A 19,372-nucleotide genomic window follows, 5' to 3' on the forward strand; every position below is an offset into this window, starting at 1 on the left:
TAGGAACAGTGGGTTAACTGCCTGTTCAGGGGCAGAACGACAGATTTGTACCTTGTCAGCTCGGGGGTTTGAACTTGCAACCTTCTGGTTACTAGTCCAACGCTCTAACCACTAGGCTACCCTGCTGCCCCAATAAATAAATAAAACCCTTGTGGGGAAAAAACTCATTCTAATTGGCTGTGCCATACTCCCCCAGTGGGTAGACCTGACTCCCAAGTGGATGGGCTTATGCCCTCCCAGGCCCAACCATTGCTGAACCCTCACCCAGTCATGTGAAATACAAAGATTAGGGACAAATTAATTTATTTCAATGAACTGAGTTCCTTATATCAACTCTAACTCAGTAGAACTGTTTTAATTGTTGCATGTTGCGTCTATATATTTTTTTCAGTATAGATTACACATGTATGAACTACACATTGACAAATCCAGCTCAAAGCGGGAGGTTTAAATAAAATACTTGGTCGCCAACGTTCCGGAGCATGTCTTTAAGTGTAATATGGCATTATTCACCAAAATATGTCATTCACTAACATTAGTAGTATATACATGTACATGTGCTCTCAAATAATTCACAATCAGTGATGTTTCACAGTTGAGTTCATTAGATCAAACACCGCAACAGAAAACAACAAATGAGTAGTTCTTATTTGACCCATCCAGGTAGTCCCTCACTGTTTCAGTCTGTTGTCTTCCGCTTGGTTGCTAATGAACACTATCCGGGGTCGGTGAAATGTTGCATAGTGACCTAGTACTCACTGGTGTCGTTGAAGGGCACTTTCTCCTGGATGACACAACTGCTCTGTTTCACCTGTCTGTTGAGCTCTGACTGACACTTCCTCAACTGCTGCTGACTAGAGAGAGAACAGCAACACAATTAGACCCAACCAAATCATGAGAAAACAAAAATAATTATTTGACACATAGGAAGGAATTAACAAAAAAAACAGAGCAAACTGGAATGCTATTTGGCCCTAAACATAGAGTACACAGTGGCAGAATACCTGACCACTGTGACTGACCCAAACTTAAGGAAAGCTTTGATTGACTCAGTGAGCATATCTTGCTATTGAGAAAGGCCACAGTAGGCAGACATGGCTCTGAAGAGAAGACAGGCTATGTTCACACTGCCCACAAAATGAGGTGGAAACTGAGCTGCACTTCCTGACCTCCTGCCCTATGTATGAACATATTAGAGACATATACTTCCCCAGGATTACACAGATCCAAAGAATTTGAAAACAATCCCAATTTTGATAAACTCCGATATTTACCACGGTGTGCCATCACAGCAGCAGGATTTGTGACCCAATGCTACAAGAAAAGGGCACTCAGTGAAGAACACCATTGTAAATACAACCCATATTTGTTTATTTTCCCTTTTTTACTATTTGCACATCGTTACAACACTGTATATATACACATAATATGACGTCTGTAATGTATATTCTTTTGAAACTTCTGTGAGTGTAATGTTTACTGTTAATTTTTATGATTTATTTAACTTTGGTATATTATCTACTTCCCTAGCTTTGGCAAAGTTAACATATGTTCTCCATGCCAATAAAGCCCTTAAATTGACATTGAATTGAGAGAGAAGAGGATGGAGGGAGGGGAGAGCAGAGGGAAGGAGAAATAGTCAACGACCACTCAGTGACCATACTAAATGCGACCCCATTCACAACAACCCACATATGCATTATTCTAACCCTCATTATTGCTTCATTTTAAGTCCTCTGCTATAGAAATATAATAAGGTTTTTACCATTCCTCTGTCTGAACTCTGCACTCATTAGATTCCCTCTCCAGAGTCTGGGATTTCACCTGTAGGACACAGCAAATGGCATCATGTATTACATCATCAAAAACAAATTCATGAGTTTAGCCCCTCTCTTCCTCCTTCAATTATTCCCCCTCCCTCACCTCTAGTCTGGCCTGGGCACTCTGCAGTCTCTATGGTGTCCATGTATTTGGAGGTGAGTCCGTCCACTACTCTCCCCACCTCCCCTCCCTCTCACCTCTAGTCTGGCCTGGGCACTCTGCAGTCTCTCTATAGTGTCCATGTATTTGGAGGTGAGTCCGTCCACTACTCTCCCCACCTCCCCTCCCTCTCACCTCTAGTCTGGCCTGGGCACTCTGCAGTCTCTCTATAGTGTCCATGTATTTGGAGGTGAGTCCGTCCACTACTCTCGCATCCCTCTCACCTCTAGTCTAGCCTGGGCACTCTGCAGTCTCTCTATAGTGTCCATGTATTTGGAGGTGAGTCCGTCCACTATGGCCTGGTGCTGTTCGTGGTCTCTCTCCAGCTCCTCCAACTGGACCTTCAGCTGAGACTCCTGCTGCCTGTGCTGCTCATCAGCCTCAGAAAACTTAGAACAGAAAATGACTTTATTGTCCATCCAAGGATAAAATATTTATTTGTGCATTAACTTGTTTTTTATGAAGAATCATAAAAACATCAACCATAGACATGAACAGACCAGCACACAAATGCAACTGGTCAAATACATAATGATGTACACATATTCAAAACAGTAGTCTCTTGGTATACACTAGTCCATACATGCATACACTCCCATGTCTCAGACAGACCTGGATGTGAAGCCTCTCGTTCTCCTGGATCTTCTTCTGCAGGTCCTCATCAAACACACTCTGGGTCTGCTGCAAGCCCTGCTGGGAGGGAGAGTCCTCTGTGTTCTGGTGGAGAGAAAGTACCTTTGAGATTCACTACATTGCAGTCGAACTGATGAGAATCACTGATCGACAAATCAACTTTGCATCTCAAATGACATGTCTGATTGTGGGGTGTACCCTATTCCTGGTCTAATATTTGCCATTTTAGCAGGCGCCTTTATCCAAAGAAACTTAGTCATGTGTGCAAACTTTTTACCTATGGGTGATCCTGGGAATCAAACCCACTATCCTGCCGCTGCTAGCGCCATGCCTTAACAACGGAGCAAGAGGACCAGTGTCTGTCTCTACCTTCCTCTTCTTGCCTTAACAACGGAGCAAGAGGACCAGTGTCTGTCTCTACCTTCCTCTTCTTGCCTTAACAACGGAGCAAGAGGACCAGTGTCTGTCTCTACCTTCCTCTTCTTGCCTTAACAACGGAGCAAGAGGACCAGTGTCTGTCTCTACCTTCCTCTTCTTGCCTTAACAACGGAGCAAGAGGACCAGTGTCTGTCTCTACCTTGCTCTTCTTGCCTTGACAACGGAGCAAGAGGACCAGTGTCTCTACCTTGCTCTTCTGGCCCTTGGCTTGGCTGGTAGCCAGTTCCTCCTGCAGCAGCTCTACTCTCTTAGCCAGCTGCTGGTTCCTGAAGGAGAGACTGTCCATCTCCTGCTCCACCTTCCTCAGGCTCTGCTCTCGCTGCTTCATCTGCTCCTGTAGTATATGGGTGGAGAAGACGCTCAGTGAGGGCTCAACACATACAATGCCATTGACTGAACGCTAGGGCTGTTGCAGTGACCGTATTATTGCCACACCGGCAATCGTGTCATGACCTCAGTCATATTCCATGTGACCATTGAGTCACTAATCTCCTCTATGCACTAGTGGTATCATGCATTAGTAGTACCAAACTTGCTAACTACCATCAGGTCGTTAATGACCTGGTACTCAGGGCTCTATCATTCCTCTAACCACTGATACATTTTCCCCCCACCTTTATTTAACCAAGTAGGCCAGTTGAGAACAAGTCAAATGGAAAATCTCCTCAAACACATCATCAAAACAGTGTCATGCTTTTAAAACACACCGTTAAGCTACATGTTTTACTTCACTGTGATCAATTTGAAGAAAGAAGTTCCACAGATTGAAAACATAGTGGAAGTTGTTTTTAACATCAAGGACCACTTCGGAAACAAGAGTTTGAATGAATACTTTCAAGTGATATCCTCTGGGTCCACATTGTACATTTTGTTCTATATGTCTGTAACCCAAAATAAATGCAATGCTCGTTGTAGATTTTTCAGAGCCAAACACAATGGACATCACTTTTTTTTTTTTTTTTTTACCTTTATTTAACCAGGCAAGTCAGTTAAGAACAAATTCTTATTTTCAATGACGGCCTGGGAACAGTGGGTTAACTGCCTGTTCAGGGGCAGAACGACCTTCCGGTTACTAGTCCAACGCTCTAACCACTAGGCTACCCTGCCTAGGTGATGATTAATTCAAAGCATTGCATTTAGAAAAGCTATACGCATAGGCCTATATGAGAAGCCCAACATAAATCATTTAAAAATGTAACAATACAATGTCTTATAGCCTACTGCATAATACATACAGCAGAAAAACTTTTTGTTTTTAGATTTATGTCATCTTTGGTACATGATTGGTCTGGCCCCTACTCAAATTAAACTTATTCTAGTCGTCCCCTTTGAGTGTGGACTGTATTATTATGCATACTGGATGGACTGGTTACCTTTTGAATAGCCTAGTAATAGGGCATTTTTATATTTTCATAATTAATAAGCTGACATTACCTTTAGACACAGAATATCTCACCACTGCGTTTCCTTCTCCTTCATTCCTTTCTCAAGCGTGCAGAGATGGGGGTTGTCAACAGTTTCATTAAATGTGTTTCGTTGTGAAAACATCTTACAATCCATGATCCCAAAAAGATTTCACTTGGTTTCCCAAATCAAGTATTGGGTAAATACAGGAACATTGTTGAAGAGCCCCTGGCATACAGAGTTTGGGCAGAATAGCACCTGTCGCACAGCGAGAGCCTGTATGCTTCTCAAACAGTGGTGGATGCGTGGAGTGAAATATGTGTCCTTATCAGCCCAGACATTTCTATATGCAGTCCTGTGTCAGCCCAGACATTTCTATATGCAGTCCTGTGTAAAGTGTCCTTATCAGCCCAGACATTTCTATATGCAGTCCTGTGTCAGCCCAGACATTTCTATATGCAGTCCTGTGTAAAGTGTCCTTATCAGCCCAGACATTTCTATATGCAGTCCTGTGTCCTTATCAGCCCAGACATTTCTATATGCAGTCCTGTGTGAAGTGTCCTTATCAGCCCAGACATTTCTATATGCAGTCCTGTGTGAAGTGTCCTTATCAGCCCAGACATTTCTATATGCAGTCCTGTGTGAAGTGTCCTTATCAGCCCAGACATTTCTATATGCAGTCCTGTGTGAAGTGTCCTTATCAGCCCAGACATTTCTATATGCAGTCCTGTGTGAAGTGTCCTTATCAGCCCAGACATTTCTATATGCAGTCCTGTGTGAATGTGTCCTTATCAGCCCAGACATTTCTATATGCAGTCCTGTGTAAAGTGTCCTTATCAGCCCAGACATATTTCTATATGCAGTCCTGTGTGATGTGTCTATATCATCCCAGACATATCAGCCCAGACATTTCTATATGCAGTCCTGTGTGATATCAGCCCAGACATGTCCTGTGTGATGTGTCTATATGCAGTCCTGTGTGATGTGTCCTTATCAGCCCAGACATTTCTATATGCAGTCCTGTGTGAATTGTCCTTATCAGCCCAGACATTTCTATATGCAGTCCTGTGTGAATTGTCCTTATCAGCCCAGACATTTCTATATGCAGTCCTGTGTGATATGTCCTTATCAGCCCAGACATTTCTATATGCAGTCCTGTGTGAATTGTCCTTATCAGCCCAGACATTTCTATATGCAGTCCTGTGTGAATTGTCCTTATCAGCCCAGACATTTCTATATGCAGTCCTGTGTGAATTGTCCTTATCAGCCCAGACATTTCTATATGCAGTCCTGTGTGAATTGTCCTTATCAGCCCAGACATTTCTATATGCCGTCCTGTGTGAAAGCAGAGTTGATGGTTTCCACTAAAAAGAAGACCCCAGCTGCTACTACATGTATTTCTCAGCTGCTCCCCTATAAAACAGGAGTAGCTTACCCATTCAATTCTCTGGCAACAGCGCTGTTGGAAATTCCTGCAGTCCGCATACCAACTGCACGATCATTCGAAAGTCATCTGCGTCATTATGTTGTGTGATAACACTGAACATTTTAGAATGTGCTTTTATTGTGCCCAGCACAGATGCACTTATGTAATGATCATGTTTAAAAAGCTTATTGATATGCCACACCTGTCAGGTGGATGGACTATTTTAACAAAGGAGAAATGCTCACTAACAGGGATAAACAAATTTATGCACCAAATTTTCCTATGAAAAATGGGATCAACACTTTGCGTTTATATATTTGTTCAGTATATATTATTCTTACAATAAAATCCTATAATATAAAATAATGGCATGAGACTTTTAAACATATATTCTCTACTAACATGCCGCACAGCCAGAGAACATACAGTAGGCCACAAAATACATTTTCTTCACATCATAATATTTCCTTAGACCTGACTAAAATAATGGATTTATTGTGACGGTGTATATTAAATGGATTTATTATACTTTTTAAAATGTAGATGTTGAAAAAGGCGCATCAGCAGCGTGTATGGTGGAGGTCTGGCGATGCTAAACATGCTAATTTGCGTGAGACCAGCAGTCATTTGCATGACAATAACTGGCTGACAACATGAGTGCCACAACCCTACTGAATGCATACACAGCCTTTCAAGTCAATCTATATTGTTATTGAAATCATGGTTGGAGTGTCCCATTCCAGCTTATTTCCCCTCATTTCAGAAATCCTTTAACCAGGATTTCTGTGGGGAAAGGGAGAGATGAGCAAAACTATTCCAGTGGGCTCTGAATGGTTGTGTACCTTCAGAGAGGTGGAGCTAGCCTGCTCATCTACCACGCCCTTCTTCAAGACTTGGTTCTGGGCCCGGAGCTATGGAGACATGAGAGTACAGACACAGATGTAGGTCTACTACAACACACAAATGTCCAAAAGTTCACACAGACAAGCTCTAAAGACCAAAATGGCCAATTTGACAGTACAGGCCTTCAGCGTCAAAGCAAAGCAACATAGCTATTTTATGGATTTCGTGTTTCATCCATATTTCATGATTTAACAATAGAACGCCACATACATTTTCTAAGGTTGGGTGAATAAATGTCACTAATTATTGGGCAACTACACATTTACATTTACATTTAAGTCATTTAGCAGACGCTCTTATCCAGAGCGACTTAACCACATATGGGAACATACAATGTCAGCGCTTCTTCCAAATAACCGGATATGGGCCTGAGGAGGGGGTGTCATTTCACAACAGCCAGAAAGGAAACACCATGCATTTCCTCCACTGCCTGTCAGCTGACAAAGTGTGGGTCACGAGGATGGTTTTATATTAACCAAATCTAGTCACAAGTTAACAGACATTTATTGTAATAATGTCTACAAAGGGTTTTAGGATGGGTACTACTGACATGGCTACCAATCAATTTTCTATGGTTAGGGTAACATGAAGGAGTTTAAATTAAATGGCTGGCCATGTTTTACTAAGGCCGTGTAACATAGCCAAGTATAACATTGTGTTCAGAGTAGTGGTTCCCAACCAGGGGTACTAGGATCCCTTTGGGTACTTGGCCTATCCACCGGGGATACTAGAAAAGACTCACTGGTCAAACGCACAACGGGGTAACGTTACTTCTGGGCAGTTGGTGGTACCCTAACCGAAAAAGATTGAGAACCAATCGTTTAGGGTGGCTTCTGTTCAGGATTCACTTCCTGTCTGTCAATAAGTAGACTTACCAAACGTTAACTACCTTCCTTGCAATCCATGAACGTTACATATTGAACCAAACCAATGTTAGGTAACGTTAGTTACCGAGAATGATTCCGCAATCAGATTAAATAGCCAAGAACTTTGGCTAAAGATAAATCAACAAGATGCCACTTACCTTAGAATACTCCTGGGCCAATTTGGTGTATTTGGATTGCAGGTCTGCAGCCATTGCTTTGGAAAAATAGATAGCGCTAGATAGAAAAACAATACGTATACAGTACGCTAGATGAATAACGTTATTAGTCTAACGTTGAATGACAGTTGGTGCCTGTGACTGAAAAACAGTATCGTGTAGGAAAGGTTGGCTAGCTACCTAACGTTAATCATCTTATTGAAAGGTAAAGCCGGATGTTATTAGGCTAGCTAACGTTAGCCACCTCGCCAGCAAACCGTCTCAGAAAAGCACCTCTTGCAGGTTCATCACGAAGTAGCATTGGCTCGCTCACTAAAATAGGCTTTCGAAGTGGCCATGATGACTGACAGCCTTCGCCCTCCCTGAAATGCAGTCCAAATCCTTGTAAATGCTAATTCTTCGCCTATCTGCAAACCTGTAAAACACCGCCGAGGCTAGCGACTCCTCCCAAGTTCAAAGTTCAAAAATTGGGGGGGAAATTCATTGGGTAACGCCGACCTCTAGCGGTTAGAAGAATAGCTACACCTACAAGACCCTTTTTATGTCAGCGATGACCTTTCATACCACTGTGCGATTTGTTAAATTAATCACGTTTTTAAAACTAGCTATATTTTTATGTGTGCAGGTGGCAAGTTCTGTTGTCCCATGCTTTCTTTTTGGGAGACAGGCGTTGTCGTTTGAAATCCCTGCAGTGTTTAAAAAAAAATCAAATCCCATTTGTTGATAGATTGTAATAATCCTCTATCGTCCAGTTTCTATTAACAGATGTTCATTCTGTAATGCATGAAGCTGTCATAAAAACTCACATCTTAACATTCAAAATAAAATATGTTTCTCTCTCAATTCAATTCAATTGAAGAGGCTTTATTAGCATGGGAAATATATGTTTACATTGCCAAAGCAAGTGAAATAGATAATGAACATGATCTCTCTCTGTCTCTCTCTCTCTCTCTCTCTCTCTCTCTCTCTCTCTCTCTCTCTCTCTCTCTCTCTCTCTCTCTCTCTCACACACACACACACACGGACACATAGAGAGACGCTCTCTCGCACACACACACACGCACACACACACGCACGTGCACACACAGACACAAACACTCACACTCTCTCTCTCTCTCTCTCTCTCTCTCTCTCTCTCTCTCTCTCTCTCTCTCTCTCACACACACACACACACATACAGATACACTCACCACTGTGGAGCCAGTGGCTCCAGCTCTGTCTGGTTGCTTGGTAACTGTTGGCTTTGCATGGTTGCTAGGGGCTGTGCAGTATAGAAGAGGGGGATGGGAGCCTAAATCAGTTTAAATCTGATTTCTAGTGAACTGAATTGAGTCAGTCAGTGGGGAGACGAGGAGAGGCCCACACTAGCAGCAAACACGCACACTCTCTCTCTCTCTCTCTCTCTCTCTCTCTCTCTCTCTCTAGCTCTCTCCCTTCCAATTCAATTCAAAGGGATTTCTCTCTCTCTCTCTCACACACAATATTTAACAAACTATTTAGAAGTTTTATGGCTTAGTGGTAGAAGCTGTTCGGGGACCTCTGGGTGCATCGGTACCGATGGCTGTGCGGTAGCAGAGAGTCTATGACTTGGGTGGCTGGAATCTTTGACAGCTTTTTGGGGCTTCCTCTGACACTGCCTGGTATATAGGTGCTCGATGGCAGGGAGCTCGGCCCCAGTGATGTACTGGATTGAACAGATTACCCTCTGAACTGCCTCGTGGTCGGATGCCGAGCAGTTGCCATACCAAGCGGTGATCCAGCCAGTCAAGATGCTCTCTATGTTGCATCTGTAGAACTTTTTGAGGATCTGAGGGCGCATGCCAAATCTTTTCAACTTCCTGAGCGGGAAGAGGCGTTGTCATGCCTGGTTCACAACTGTGATGATGTCTGTGGACCCTGATAGGGGATCCGGACACTGAGGATCTTGAATCTCTCAACCCACTCCACTACAGCCCCGTTGATGTGAATGGGGCGTGCTTGGTCCTCCGCTTCCTGTAGTCCATGATGAGCTCTTTTGTCTTGCTAATGAGGGGTGAATGTGTTGGTGAATGTGTTGAATGTGTTGTTGACTACCTTCATCACCACACACTCACATACACATTAACACACACACTCGCATAGACACACACACGCACACACACACGCACACACGCACGCACGCACACACACACACACACACACACACAAACACACACGCACACACACACACAGAGAGAGAATGAATGGACAGAACGAGAGAGAGAGAGAGAGAGAGAGAGAGAGAGAGAGAGAGAGAGAGAGAGAGAGAGAATATGCAGAGGCAGAGAAAATTGACAAAAAGAGAGAGAGAGAATGGGCAGAGAGAGTGAATGGACAGAGAGAGAGAGAGAGAGAGAGAGAGAGAGAGAGAGAGAGAGAGAGAGAGAGAGAGAATATGCAGAGGCAGAGAAAATTGACAAAAAGAGAGAGAGAGAATGGGCAGAGAGAGAGTGAATGGACAGAGAGAGAGAGAGAGAGAGAGAGAGAGAGAGAGAGAGAGAGAATGGACAGAGAGAAAATGAGAGCGAGAAAGAATAGGCAGAGAGAGAAAGCGAGAGAGAGAATGGGCAGAGAGAAAGACAGAATGGACTGAGAGAGAGAGAGAGAGAGAGAGAATGGACAGAGAGAAATTTGACAGAGAGAAAATGGACAGAGAGAGAGAAAGAACAGGCAGAGAGAGAAAGTGAGAGAGAGAATGGGCAGAGAGAGAGAATGGACAGAGAGAGACATAATGGACTGAGAGAGAGAGAGAGAGAGAGAGAGAGAGAGAGAGAGAGAGAGAGAGAGAGAGAGAATAGGCAGAGAGAGGAAACAAGAGAGAATGGACAGAATTGACAGAGAGAGAGAGAGAATGGACAGACAGAGAAAGAGAGAGAGAATGGACAGAGAGAGAGAGAGAGAGAGAGAGAGAGAGAGAGAGAGAGAGAATGGATTGAGAGAGAGAATGATCAAAATCCAGGAAAGAGCTGATCAATTCTACAACCACCCAAAAGGAAGCGATTCCCAAACCTTCCATAACAAAGCCTAAACCTACAGAGAGATGAACATGGAGAGGAGTCCCCTAAGCAAGCTGGTCCTCTGTTTACAAACACAAACACACCCCACAGAACCCCAGGACAGCAACACAATTAGACCCAAACAAATCACGAGAAAACGAAAAGATAATCACTTGACACATTGGAAAGAATTAACAAAAAAACAGAGCAAACTAGAATGCTATTTGGCCCTAAACAGAGAGTACACAGTGGCAGAATACCTGACCACTGTGACTGACCCAAACTTGAGGAAAGCGTTGACTATGTACAGACTCAGTGATAATAGTCTTGCTATTGAGAAATGCCACCGTAGGCAGACCTGGCTCCCAAGAGAAGACAGGCTATGTGCTCACTGCCCACAAAATGAGGAGGACACTGAGCTGCACTTCCTGACCTCCTGCCCTATGTATGAACATATTAGAGACACGTCTTTCTCTCAGATTACACAGATCCACAAGGAATTCAAAAACATAAACAACTTTGATAAACTCCCATATCCACTGGGTGAAATACCACAGTGTGCCATCACAACAGCAAGATTTGTGACCTGTTGCCACAAGAAAAGGTCAACCAGTAAAGTACAAATACCAGAGAGAGAGAGAATGGACAGAGAGAGAGAAAATGGATATAGAGAGATTGTGTTAAATCCTACATAATTGTGGTTGGTGTTTTCTTTATTATGGATCCCCATCAGCTTCTGTTATGCAATTCTATATTATTGCATTTCTTTAACAAGCCACATGGTGGTGTTTTCTGACAATACTTTCTGTGTTTTCACACTAATACAGAGTGTAAATTTGGTCAGAAATAGCACGGTAGTCAATTCAATTCCATTCAATTCAAGGGGCTTTATTGGCATGGGAAACATATGTTAACATTGCCCAAAGCAAGTGAAGTAGATAATATACAAAAGTGAAATAAACAATTTAAAAAATGAACAGTAAACATTACACTCTCTTCTTCCTCCTCGATAGTCAGTGACCTCACAATTTTACAACCATTGTGGTTCAATGGATATTGGACCCAAAAATCCTCAGTGACATGATAGAATGATGCTCCCTTTATGTATGTTGTTGGAATATATAACCCAGGTTATGAAAGGGGCACTAACGCAGCCCAATTCTGATAGTTTTTCACATCAGATCCTTTCACATCATATTTTTTCAGAGGTGATCTGATTGGTCAAAAGACCAATTAGTGAAAAAAACATCAGAATGGGTCTGGTAGTCTAAACATTTCTATTCAGACCTAATAGACTTTTCACATAGGTTTCTGTTTTGACAGTTATTACAGGTGGGTAGCGGCTACTTTGTTACACTTGTGATCTTGATCCTACACTCTCTAGCATTATGAGTGGCATTGGAAGTTCTGCCTCACAGCTTTAACCAGTTAGTTATCAGGCAGAAAAAAAGATAATTGAATAACATAATAATCATAGCCTTGAAAGAGTTGAGCTGTCACGTTCTCCGACAAAGTGACACTTTTCCACCATTCCCATGGTGACAGTGCAGTACACAGGAAGCTGTAGGCAGGGCGTGTATTGTATGGGTGGGGAGGGTTATCAGAACACTCCGGGCTGGCACTTACAGGAAAGCTTTGTGTGTGTGTGTGTGTGTGTGTGTGTGTGTGTGTGTGTGTGTGTGTGTGTGTGTGTGTGTGTGTGTGTGTGTGTGTGTGTGTGTGTGTGTGTGTGTGTGTGTGTGTGTGTGTGTGTGTGTGTGTGTGTGTGTGTGTGTGTGTGTGTGTGTGTGTGTGTGTGTGTGTGCATGCCAGAACAAGCGTAGGGGTGTTGATGGCAGGATGTGGCAAAATGTTGAAGCTCAATATTTTTAAAGCTGAGAATAGAAGAACAGAAATTTTGACACTGACACAGTGTTTCTTTCTAAGTACATTTCTTTAAATGTTCATAATTTCATTTGACAGTAAACCCCATGTAGTCATCAGGCTGTAACACATCCAGCTGTGATTGTCCCAAAGGACGGTGCACAATTGGCCCAGCTTCGTCAAGGTTTGACCGATGTAGGCCGTCATTGTAAATAAGAATTTGTTCTTAACTGACTTACCTAGCTAAATAAAATAAAAAATAATAATAGTAAAATAAAAATGTTCTACCCATGTCTCCACCCTCCTAGCTCCAAATAGTCAGTCCGACTGGGAGTAGAAAGTATACAGTAATATCTTGTTATTAATATAACCCAACCAACTATTCTTCCTTTTGTCCGTCCACCACAACAGTCATGACTCATAGCCTCAGGCTGCTACCATGACAACCATGTCATGTGTCCTGTCCTGTTGATGCCATCTAACTGCCCAGTGCACACTAAACACCAGACAGACCCTCCATGCACATGAAACCATACTCACAAGAACACAGATTTCTGCTTCAGTTAAAGACAGTCACCCCCTACATGAACACATAGACTTCTGCTTCAGTTAGACAGTCACCACTCCCCACATGAACACATATACTTCTGCTTCAGTTAAAGTCAGCCACCTTCCACATGAACACATAGACTTCTGCTTCAGTTAAAGACAGTTACCCCCCACATGAACACATAGACTTCTGCTTCAGTTAAAGACAGTTACCCCCCACATGAACACATAGACTTCTGCTTCAGTTAAAGACAGTTACCCCCCCACATGAACACATAGACTTCTGCTTCAGTTAAAGACAGTCACCCCCCCCCACATGAACACATAGACTTCTGCTTCAGTTAGAGACAGTCACCCCCCACATGAACACATAGACTTCTGCTTCAGTTAAAGACAGCGACCCCCACATGAACACATAAACTTCTGCTTCAGTTAAAGACAGTCACCCCCCCCACATGAACACATAAACTTCTGCTTCAGTTAAAGACAGTCACACCCCCCCCACATGAACACATAGACTGAACACATAGACTTCTGCTTCAGTTAAAGACAGTCACCCCCCACTCCCCACATGAACACATAGACTTCTGCTTCAGTTAAAGACAGTCACCCCCCCACTCCCCACATGAACACATAGACTTCTGCCTCAGTTAAAGACAGTTACCCCCCACATGAAAACATAGACTTCTGCTTCAGCTAGAGACAGTCACCCCCACATGAACAAATAGACTTCTGCTTCAGTTAAAGACAGTCACCCCCCACATGAACACATAGACTTCTGCTTCAGTTAAAGACAGTCACCCCCCCCACACACACACACACACACATTAACACAAAGAACTTCTGCTTCAGTTAAAGACAGTTACCCCCCACATGAATACATAGACTTCTGCTTCAGTTAAAGACAGTTACCCCCACATGAATACATAGACTTCTGCTTCAGTTAAAGACAGTTACCCCCCCATGAACACATAGACTTCTGCTTCAGTTAAAGACAGTCACCCCCCCACGTGAACACATAGAATTCTGCTTCAGTTAAAGACAGTCACCCCCCCCACATGAACACATAGACTACTGCTTCAGTTAAAGAAAATTCCCCCCCACTCATGCAAATGCACAATAATTCTGTAATAATGTATGTGGCATGTGAGGACTATGTGATGTGCATTATCATGATAATGCTTGTGGAGCCCTCCTAAACCTGTCTTTAACATTTCATTTCACCAGTTATGCACCCCACCCCCACCTCCCCAGCCCCTATCCCACCAGTAGGGCCATCTATCTGTGTGGCTCTTTGGCTGTTAACCCATCTAGAGTGTATTTCTGTAGGGGTCAGCAGTATTTGATCTCACGGAGGTTACCAAAGGTCAGGGGTCGTCAATGGACTTGAACCATCACAGTACAGAAGACCAATTTGTGTTGGACGTCCTTTTATAATGATCTCTCTCACTCAATGATCTCTCTCTCACAGTCAATGATCTCTCACTCAATGATCTCTCTCTCACAGTCAATGATCTCTCTCTCACTCAATGATCTCTCTCTCACAGTCAATGATCTCTCTCACTCAATGATCTCTCTCTCACAGTCAATGATCTCTCTCTCACTCAATGATCTCTCTCTCACAGTCAATGATCTCTCTCTCACAGTCAATGATCTCTCTCTCACAGTCAATGATCTCTCTCTCACTCAATGATCTCTCTCTCACAGTCAATGATCTCTCTCTCACAGTCAATGATCTCTCTCTCACAGTCAATGATCTCTCTCACTCAATGATCTCTCTCTCACAGTCAATGATCTCTCTCACAGTCAATGATCTCTCTCTCACTCAATGATCTCTCTCACTCAATGATCTCTCTCTCACAGTCAATGATCTCTCTCTCTCACAGTCAATGATCTCTCTCTCACTCAATGATCTCCCTCTCACTTAATGATATCTCACTCACTCAATGATATGTCTCTCACTCAATGATCTCTCACTCACTCACTCAATGATCTCTCTCACTCAATGATCTCTTGATCACTCAATGATGTCTCACTCACTCAATGATCTCTCTCTCTCTCTCTCTCTCTCTCTATCCCTTTCACTCTCTTTTTCTCTCCCCTTTCTCTCTCTCTCCTTCTCTCTTTTCCTTTCTCTCCCTCTCTCTCTTTCCCTTTCTCTCTCTCTCTATCCCTTTCACTCTCTCTCTACAAAAGGGAAAATAAATAAGCAAAAATATGGGTTCTATTTACAATGGTGTTTGTTCTTCACTGGTTGCCTTTTTCTTATGGCAACAGGTCACAAATCGTGCTGCTGTGATTGCACACTGTGGTATTTCACACAGTAGATATGGGAGTTTATCAAAATCGGGTTTGTTTTTGTGGATTTCTTTGTGGATCTGTGTAATCTGAGATAAATCTGTGTCTCAAATATGTTCATACATTGGGGAGGAGGTGAGGAAGTGCAGCTCAGTGTCCATCTCTTTTTGTGCGCAGTGTGCACAGCCTGTTTTCTCTTGCTTGCCAGGTCTGCCTACGGCAGCCTTTCTCAATAGCAAGGCGAGACTGTACATTGCCAAAGCTTTCCTTAAGTTTGGGTCAGTCACAGTGGTTAGGTATTCTGCCACTGTGTACTCTCTGCTTAGGGTCAAATAGCATTCCATGTTGCTCTGTTTTTTTGTTAATACTTTCCAATGTGTCAAGTGATTCTCTTTTTTTTCTCATGATTTGGTTGGGTCTATTTGTGTTGCTGTCCTGGGGTTCTAATCAAATCAAATGTATTTATATAGCCCTTCGTACATCAGCTGATATCTCAAAGTGCTGTACAGAAACCCAGCCTAAAACCCCAAACAGCAAGTAATGCAGGTGTTGAAGCACGTTGGCTAGGAAAAACTCCATAGAAAGGCCAAAACCTAGGAAGAAACCTAGAGAGGAACCAGGCTATGAGGGGTGGCCAGTCCTCTTCTGGCTGTGCCAGGGGGAGATTATAACATAACATGGCCAAGACGTTCAAATGTTCATAAATGACCAGCATGGTCAAATAATAGGTCTGGGACAGGTAGCACGTCCGGTGAACAGGTCAGGATTCCATAGCTGAAGGCAGAACAGTTGAAACTGGAGAAGCAGCACGGCCAGGTGGACTGGGGACAGCAAGGATTCATCATGCCAGGTAGTCCGGAGGCATGGTCCTAGGGCTCAGGTCCTCCGAGAGAGAGAAAGAAAGAGAGAAAGAGAGAATTAGAGAGAGCATACTTAAATTCACACAGGACACCGGATAAGACAGAAGAAGTACTCCAGATATAACAAACTGACCCTAGCCCCCCGACACATAAACTACTGCAACATAAATACTGGAGGGTGAGACTGGAGGGGTCAGGAGACACTGTGGCTCCATCCGATGACTGCCCCAGACTGGGCTAAACAGGAAGGATATAACCCCACCCACTTTGCCAAAGCACAGTCCCCACACCACTAGAGGGATATCTTCAACCACAAACGTACCATCCTGAGACAAGGACGAGTATAGCCCACAAAGATCTCCGCCACGGCACAACCCAAGGGGGGGCGCCAACCCAGATAGGAAGATCACATCAGTGACTCAACCCATTCAAGTGACTCACCCCTCCTAGGGATGGTATGAAAGAGCCCTAGTAAGCCAGTGACTCAGCCCCTGTAATAGGGTTAGAGGCAGAGAATCCCAGTGGAAAGAGGTGAACCGGCCAGGCAGAGACAGCAAAGGCGGTTCGTTGCTCCAGAGCCTTTCCATTCATCTTCACACTCCTGGGCCAGACTACACTCAATCATATGACCCACTGAAGAGATTAGTCTTCAGTAAAGACTTAAAGGTTGAGACCAAGTTTGTGTCTCTCACATGGGTCGGCAGACCATTCCATAAAAATGGAGCTCTATAGGAGAAAGCCCTGCCTCCAGCTATTTGCTTAGAAATTCTAGGGACAATTAGGAGGCCTGCGTCTTGTGACCGTAGCGTACGTGTAGGTATGTACGGCGGGACCAAATCAGAGAGATAGGTAGGAGCAAGCCCATGTAATGCTTTGTAGGTTAGCAGTAAAACCTTGAAATCAGCCCTTGCCTTGACATGAAGCCAGTGTAGGGAGGCTAGCACTGGAGTAATATGATAAAAAATGTTGGTTCTAGTCAGGATTCTAGCAGCCGTATTTAGCACTAACTGAAGTTTATTTGGTGCTTTATCCGGGTAGCTGGAAAGTAGAGCATTGCAGTAGTCGAACATAGAAGTAACAAAATCATGGATGAATTTTTGGACAGAAAGTTTCTGATTTTTGCAATGTTATGTAGATGGAAAAAAAGCTGTCCTTGAAACAGTCTTGATATGTTCGTCAAAAGAGAGATCAGGGTCCAGAGTAACGCCAAGGTCCTTCACAGTTTTAGTTGAGACGACTGTACAGCCATTAAGATTATTTGTCAGATTCAACAAAAGATCTCTTTGTTTCTTGGGACCAAAAACAAGCATGTCTGTTTTGTCCGAGTTTAAAAGTAGAACATTTGCAGCCATCCACTTCCTTATGTCTGAAACACAGGCTTCTTGCGAGGGCAATTTTGGGGCTTCACCATGTTTCATTGAAATGTACAGCTGTGTGTCATCCGCATAGCAGTGAAAGTTAACATTATGTTTTCGAATGAAATCCCCAAGAGGTAAAATATATAGTGAAAACAATAGTGGTCCTAAAACGGAACCTTGAGGAACACCGAAATGTACAGCTGATTTGTCAGAGGACAAGCCATTCACAGAGACAAACTGATATCTTTCCGACAGATAAGATCTGAACCAGGCCAGAACCTGTCCATGTAGACCAATTTGGGTTTCCAATCTCTCCAAAATAATGTGATGATCGATGGTATCAAAAGCAGCATGAAGGTCTAAGAGCACGAGGACAGATGCAGAGCCTCGGTCTGATGCCATTAAAAGGTAATTTTCCACCTTCACAAGTGCAGTCTCAGTGCTATGATGGGGTCTAAAACCAGACTGAAGAATTACGTATACATTGTTTGTCTTCAGGTAGGCAGTGAGTTAGGTAGGCAACAGCCTTTTAAAAAAAATTTGAGAGGAATGGAAGATTCGATATAGGCCGATAGTTTTTTATATTTTCTGGGTCAATGTTTGGCTTTTTCAAGAGAGGCTTTATTACTGCCACTTTTAGTGAGTTTGGTACACATCCAGTGGATAGAGGGCTGTTTATTATGTTCAACATAGGATGGCCAAGCACAGGAAACACCTGTGAGATCATTTACTACCAGCGCAAGGTCTCCCTGTGTAGATAAGCATTCTAGCCAGTCTGACGATAACCTAATTAGTTTCTACCAAGGAACAGACAGTCTTTGTTCTAATTCTTGATTATAATTACACACATTATATTCAGTACTAGGATAATAATAAGATTCATACATCCATACAGTAACATAATACACTGCTCAAAAAAATAAAGGGAACACTAAAATAACACATCCTAGATCTGAATTAATGAAATATTCTTATTAAATACTTTTTTCTTTACATAGTTGAAGCACACAAAAATGATCAATGGAAATCAAATGTATCAACCCATGGAGGTCTGGATTTGGAGTCACACTCAAAATTAAAGTGGAAAACCACAATACAGGCTGATCCAACATTGATGTAATGTCCTTAAAACAAGTCAAAATGAGGCTCAGTGGTGTGTGTGGCCTCCACGTGCCTGTATGACCTCCCAACAACGCCTGGGCATGCTCCTGATGAGGAGCCAACTCCTGGACAGTCTGTGGTGCAACGTGGCGTTGGTGGATGGAGCGAGACATGATGTCCCAGATGTGCTCAATTGGATTCAGATCTGGGAAACGGGTGGGCCAGTCCATAGCATCAATGCCTTCCTCTTGCAGGAACTGCTGACACACTCAAGCCACATGAGGTCTAGCATTGTCTTGCATTAGGAGGAACCCAGGGCCAACCACACCAGCATATGGTCTCACAAGAGGTCTGAGGATCTCATCTCGGTACCTAATGGCAGTCACATGGAGGGCTGTGTGGCCCCCCAAAGAAATGCCACCCCACACCATGACTGACCCACCGCCAAACCGGTCATGCTGGAGGATGTTGCAGGCAGCAGAACGTTCTCCACGGCGTCTCCA

The 19,372-nt window shown here is 43.3% G+C and overlaps 1 protein-coding gene across 1 annotated transcript in view; it reads right to left on the reverse strand.

Moving 5' to 3' along the window:
• Positions 1–8,302, reverse strand: part of LOC118396697 (protein phosphatase 1 regulatory subunit 21-like) — a 54,053-nt gene extending 45,751 nt beyond the window's left edge. The window contains exons 1-8 of the mRNA XM_052470750.1: positions 8,007–8,302; positions 7,809–7,884; positions 6,724–6,792; positions 3,239–3,385; positions 2,593–2,697; positions 2,205–2,369; positions 1,766–1,824; positions 760–854 (exon numbers count right to left, since the gene is read on the reverse strand). Of these exons, the coding sequence (XP_052326710.1) occupies positions 760–854; positions 1,766–1,824; positions 2,205–2,369; positions 2,593–2,697; positions 3,239–3,385; positions 6,724–6,792; positions 7,809–7,884; positions 8,007–8,020 (730 nt within the window). The 5' untranslated portion in view covers positions 8,021–8,302. The remainder of the gene's footprint in view (positions 1–759; positions 855–1,765; positions 1,825–2,204; positions 2,370–2,592; positions 2,698–3,238; positions 3,386–6,723; positions 6,793–7,808; positions 7,885–8,006) is intronic.
• Positions 8,303–19,372: the final 11,070 nt, after the last annotated feature.

This window comes from Oncorhynchus keta, chromosome 2 (assembly GCF_023373465.1).
Source record: "Oncorhynchus keta strain PuntledgeMale-10-30-2019 chromosome 2, Oket_V2, whole genome shotgun sequence".
NCBI classification, from domain to species: domain Eukaryota; kingdom Metazoa; phylum Chordata; class Actinopteri; order Salmoniformes; family Salmonidae; genus Oncorhynchus; species Oncorhynchus keta.